Consider the following 6,179-nt stretch of genomic DNA (forward strand, 5'->3'; position numbering starts at 1 on the left):
AAAAAAACCAAAAGGGGAAAAATGTTCATTCTCATTGGAGGTATACAAGGGACAAACACTGCTTTTTTCTCCTTGTGATATGCTGAAGGCTAAAGAAGCAGAGGAAAAATAATATCTGCTTTTATTCATTGGTATTGAAAATGTTATCTACAATTAAAAATAATACATTGTCTCTCTGTCTCTCTGTCTCTGTCTGTCTTTCTTTTTTTGACACAGGGTCTCACTCTGTCACTTGGGCTGGAGTGCAGTGGCATGATTTCACCTCACTGCAGCCTCGAATCCTGGTCTCAAACAATCCTCCCATCTTAGCCTCCTGAGTGGCTGTGATCACAGGCACTCAGCACCATACCTGACTAACTTTTTGTGTGTGTGTAAAGATGGGGTCTTGCCATGTTGCCCAGGCTGGTCTCAAACTCCTGGGCTCAAGGGATCCCCCAGCCTTGGCCTCCCAAAGTGTTGGGATTACAGGCGTAAGCTACGGTGCCCAGCCTGATATTTGCTTTTTAATGTAAGGAAAAGTGAAGGCTCCGGTTTGAATCTGAGCTTTGCATTGACCTTGTCACTGTGACCTTGAACAAGGAACTTCCCTCTGGTGCCTCAGTTTCTTCCTCTGTAAAATGGTATGATGATAATATTCCTTTTTTTTTTTTCTTGAAATGGAGTCTAGCTCTGTCTCCCAGGCTGGAGCGCAGTGTCATGATCTCAGCTCACTGCAACCTCCACCTCCTGGGTTCAAGCGATTCTCCTGCCTCAGCCTCCTATGTCTGCAGCTGGGATTAGAGACGTCTGCCACCACACCTGGATAATTTTTGTATTTTTAGTAGCGACGAGGTTTCACCATATTGGCAGACTGTTTTCAAACTCCTAACCTCAAGTGATCTGCCTGCCTCAGCCTCCCAAAGTGCTAGGATTCCAGGCGTGAGCCACGCGCCCGGCCGATAATGGGGCTTCTTAGAGTCCCGTGCTGCTTGCAAGAAAGATAAATGTGAGCGCAGCATTTAGTGTACTGCCTGGCCCAGAGAAAGTGCCCCGTAAGTGGGAGCCCTTCTTATTCCTCCACCAATTCTTGTGCTCAAAACATCTGGGCAATTCATTACCGTTGACCTTTATCGAGTAGCTGCTGGGGGTTGGGCACTGACTGGACCTGGGAATTCAGTGGCCTCTGCCGCCTACTCTTGTTCCGGGTCACCATGGGCCACTGCCCTAATTGTCCTGGCCAAGGGCTGGCCTTCCTGGCCCTCGGGGGAGCTGTCTGCCTTAAAAGTTTGTAGCTCAGCTCTCCCATATGTAGAATAAAACTTGTGCTTAGAATTGGCAGCAAGAAGTTAATTGTTCCCAGTTCAGCTCCTCTGCTCTTCAGCAATGCTGGCCTCCCCTTCCTTCCCCTGCCTCCCCCCAGGGTCCCAATTAGGAGAGTTTTCCAGCAGCGAGTGCTCCAAGCATTCAGCTGCTGCTCCCTGCCCTGCAAACTTCTACTCGGCCTTGGGTTCACTGCCTTCCCGGGACCGAGAGGCCCAAGGCTGGAGCGAAGCTGGGTCAGATCCAGTTCTGGACCATCCCTCCTTTGTTTGCTTGCAACACCAGCAGAAATTCCTCTTCACGATTTCATCCCAGTCCCTTCTTGTCCAGCCTCCCCCACCTTGGAGGAAGAACGCTAAGGCAGCGAGTCCTAGAATTAATCTCAGTTGCGGCACGCTCGATGCAGAGGGCTGCGGGAACCTTCGGGATGTGTCAGTGGCCACCTCGAGGTCATGTGTTCCCTGGGCTGAAGCTCAGGGCCTGCAGTGCTCTCCTCTTCGCAGCTGGCCTCCCCTCAAATGCTCTGCCTCCCCTCCCACATCTGGAGGGGGAGGGAGCTCTGCTTCCCCTCCCACATCCTTCCATCTGCTCCACGTTGCTGGGGGCAGGTCCTACCCCTTTAAAACATAGTGTGGATCCCCCACGCTGTGCTGTGTCTTCAGTCCTCTGTGGGGAGGACAGGCACGGGGCCCACGTGGAATGACACGAGAGAACCGGGCCTGGGCTCTGAGGTCTGTGTCCCAGGATGGGAGAAGTCCTGACTTTTAGCACAGTTAGAAGAAGAGCAAATGTACTACTACTACTATTACTACTGCTATTTTTTTTTTTTTTTTTTGTCAGAGTCTCGCTGGAGTGCAGTGGCACAATCTCAGCTCATTGCAACCTCTGCCTCCCAGGTTCAAGTAATTACCCTGCCTCAGTCTCCTGAATAGCTGGGACTACAGGCACGCGCCACCATGCCCAGTTAATTTTTGTATATATATGTATTTTTTTTTTAGTAGAGATGGGATTTCACCATGTTGGCCAGGCTGGTCTTGAACTCTCAACCTCAGGTAATCCACCTGCCTTGGACTCCCAAAGTGCTAGGATTACAGGCATGAGCCACCATGCCTGGTCTACTGCTATTATTACTATTACTATTTGTTATGGGCTGAGTTGTGTCTGTAAAATCTGTATGTTTAAATTCTAACCCCCAGCACCCCAAAATCTGACTGTATTCGGAGACAGAAATGTTAAAGAGGCAGTTAAATGAGGTTATTAGTGTGGGTCCTAATCCAGCGTGACTGACTGGGGTCCCTATAAGAGGAGGACATTTACGCCAGCCTCGGTGGCTCATGCCTGTAATCCCAGCACTCTGGGAGGCTGAGGCAGGTGAATTAATTGAGGTTGGGAGTCTGAGACCAGCCTGTCCAACATAGCGAAACCCCATCTCTATTAAAAATACAAAAAAATTAGCTGGCCATGGTGGCGCATGCCTGTAGTCCCAGCTACTCAGGAGGCTGAGGCAAGAGAGAGCTTGAACCTGGGAGGCGGAGGTTGCAGTGAGCCAAGATCTCTTTGGACACAGACACAGAGTGAAGACAGACACCTAGAAGTCAAGGAGAGAGGCCTCAGAGGAAACCAACCCTGCCCACACCGTAATCTCGTACTTCTACCCCCCAGAACCGTGCAAAAATAAATGTCTGTTGTTTAAGCCAGGGTTCCCCAGTCTCCCACTGACCACCAGGTACCAGTCCGTGGTCTGTTGGGAACCAGGCTGCACAGCAGGAAGTGAGCAGCAGGCAAGAAAGTAAAGCTTCACCTATACTTACAGCTGCTCCCCGGTGCTCACATTACCACCTAAACTCCGCCTCCCGTCAGTGGCAGCATTCGATTCTCATAGGAGCGTGAACCCTACTATGAACTGCGGATGTGAGGGATCTAGGTTGCGTACTGCTTATGAGAACCTAATGCCTCATGATCTGTCACTGTCTCCCATCACTCCCAGATGGGACCGTCTAGTGGCGGGAAAGCAAGCTCAGGGCTCCCACGGATTCTACGTTGTGGTGAGTTGTATAGTTATTTCATTATATATTACAATGTGATAGTAATAGAAATAAAGTTCACAATAATATCATGTGCTTGAATCGTCCCGAAACCATCCCTCCCCCCACCCCAGTCCATGGAAAAATTGTCTTCCATGAAACTGGTCCCTGGTGCCAAAAAGGTTGGGGACTGTTGCTTTAGGCAATCCAGTCTGTGGTACTTGGTTATAGCAGCCCAAATGCATTTCTACGACTACTAAAATCATTTTCCGAGTGCTTATCATGTGTTCGTCATTGTGCTGAACAAATTAGAAATATTATCTCACTTAATCCTCACACAACTCCAAGGAGCGGGTATTATTATCATCTTCATTTGCAAATGAGAAAACTGAGTTTATTTTAGTTATTCAGCGGTGCGAGCAGTGCACAGAGTAGCTGCTCAATAAATATTGATCGAAGGACGGAAGCTGAGACATGTTAAAGAACACGTGCGGGTTGCCAGCAAGAGGCAGAGCTGGGACTTTAACCCAAGCCTGTCTGAGTCCTAATCCTGTGCCCTTAACCACACACTACCTGGAGTCGAGTGCAGCCTGGGGATATGTTTGAGCGTGAAGCCCACAAGAGCCCTGGTAAGAAGTGAATGGTGGATTTTTCTCATGGGGCCATGGCTACACCAGGTGTTTCTTGTTCTTCATTTTTCTCTCTCTTTTTTTTTTGAGACGGAGTTTCGTTCTGTTGCCCAGGCAATCTCGGCTCACTGCAACCTCCGCCTCCCAGATTCAAGTGATTCTCCTGCCTCAGCCTCCCGAGTAGCTGGGTTTACAGGTGCCCCTGCCACCACGCCCAACTAATTTTTGTAGTTTTAGTAGAGATGGAGTTTCACCATGTTGGCCAGGCCGGTCTTGAACTCCTGACCTCAGGTGAGCTGCCTGCCTCGGTCTCCCAAAGTGCTGGGACTACAGTGAGCCACTGTGCCTGGCCCCTACACCAGGTGTTTCTGAGCCTGAAATAACCTGGGTTTTGTGTGTAACCCAGTCTCGCTGGGAAGGACCGTGGCACTGAGTGTCAGTCAGGGCAGTGTCTCCACTTCCTGTGGCCCGCATATAGCCTTGTGGAAGGCCTGGAGCTCTTTCCCTCTGATGTGTGTCCCTAGCTTGACTCGAGCCAATGACTTCAGAAACAGAGTGGGAATTTCCTCCTGCCCACGCTGTCCCCTCTCCCAACCTCCCCCAGAAGACCTTAGGGCCTCCTCTTGGGTGAGGAGGGGCTGCATGTACCTTGTAGCCCTGGTTGATGCCATTGATGAACTGGGGGCTGGGGGCGTTCCAGGTGAAGCGGATGGTCGTGGAATTGGTGGCTTCCGCGTGCACATTGCCCGGAGGGACTGTGGGAACTAGAGGAGATGAGAGAACAGGGTGGGGTGGAGGGGCCCAGTCAGTCTCTCTTGCTCAGTTCAGGAAAGAAAATGCAGGGGTGGGGGCTACAGCCTCTGCCTTGCACCCCCCTACTCTACCCCAACTCCTCCTTCGCTGTGTAGACTTAAGAGGCCTTCACAGTCTCTGGATTAGTTTGCGTTTAATAAAACTTGCCTGACCCACCTCACAGGGTACTGGTAAATAAAAGGGGTGCGGATGAGAAATGCTCTGGCCTGGTTTTCAGGTGGAATGCTAAAATTAAGCTGTTTCATGATCTACTTAACATGAAATTCACAGAAGGTCCCTGAATGCCTGGAGCCTCTGCCCTTCACCATGTCCAAGCCAGCCTCCTCTTCCTCTTCCCCTCAGTCCTCCCACCCTGTGGGGTAGCTCGGCCTGGGGTGGCGATTCCAGCCCCAGAGTGCAATAGCGGGGGCCTGGTGAGAACAGGCCACACAGCCAAGGCTCTCAGGCCTGGACAGGCACAGTACCCAACAGGCGTGGGCCTGGTAGATGGGGAAGCACCTGATCCTCTGAGGCCATAGTCTCTTTTCATTTCATTTCAGGTTTTTTTTTTTTTTTTTTTGAGACAGAGTCTCACTTTGTCACCTAGGCTGAAGTGCAGTGGCACGATCTCGGCTCTTTGCAGCCTTAACTTCCCCAGGCTCAAGCAATCCTCCCGCCTCAGCCTCCCAAGTAGCTGGGACCACAGGCATGTACCACCACACCCAGCTAGTTCTGCTCATTTTTTGTAGAGACAGGGTCTCACTATGTTGGCTAGGTTAGCCTCAAACTCCTGGACCCAAGTGATCCACCTGCCACAGCCTCCTGAGTAGCTGTGCCACCATAGCATGTAGCATGCCACCACGCCCAGCTAATTGTTTTTACTTTTTGTAGCGACGGAGTCTCCCTATGTTGCCCAGGCTGGTTTAAAACTCCTGGGCTTGAGCAGACCTCCCGTCTTGACCTCTCAAAGTGCTAGGATTGAACACATGAGCCACCGCGTCTGGTCTGAGGCCACAGTCTCTACCTACCTCCCTGCAGCGTCCACTCGGTGACTTTACTGCTGTAGACGCCCAGCCCAGCGCTGTTGTAAGCAGCCACCTCGATCTCATAGTTGGTCCAAATGATGAGGTCCTCCAGCAGCAGGTTGTTTACATCAGCATCCGTGATGTTCTTAAACTGGTACCCCACAGGCAGCCCGGCCAGGCAGTACCTGAGGGGAAGAGGCAAGGCACAGTGGAGTCAGAGTCAGCTTGCTTGGCCTCGTGCCCGGGAAATTGTCTGGAGCAGTGCTGTCCAATAGTACTTCCGGCGGTGGCGGAAGTGCTCTGCATCTGTGCTGTCCGACAGGGTGCCTGCCAGCACATGCAGCTGCTGAGCACTTGAAATGTGGTTAGTGCAACCGAGGAAATGAATTCAATTTTTTTTTTTTTTTTTT

At 51.0% G+C, this 6,179-nt stretch overlaps 1 protein-coding gene across 1 annotated transcript in view; it reads right to left on the reverse strand.

Moving 5' to 3' along the window:
* The window catches only part of SDK2 (sidekick cell adhesion molecule 2), a 122,259-nt gene that overhangs the window by 84,539 nt on the left and 31,541 nt on the right, over window positions 1-6,179 (reverse strand). The window contains exons 13-14 of the mRNA XM_011936630.1: window positions 5,773-5,954; window positions 4,601-4,716 (exon numbers count right to left, since the gene is read on the reverse strand). Of these exons, the coding sequence (XP_011792020.1) occupies window positions 4,601-4,716; window positions 5,773-5,954 (298 nt within the window). The remainder of the gene's footprint in view (window positions 1-4,600; window positions 4,717-5,772; window positions 5,955-6,179) is intronic.

This window comes from Colobus angolensis, unplaced genomic scaffold (assembly GCF_000951035.1).
Source record: "Colobus angolensis palliatus isolate OR3802 unplaced genomic scaffold, Cang.pa_1.0 Scaffold1, whole genome shotgun sequence".
In the NCBI taxonomy this organism is placed as follows: Eukaryota; Metazoa; Chordata; class Mammalia; order Primates; family Cercopithecidae; genus Colobus; species Colobus angolensis.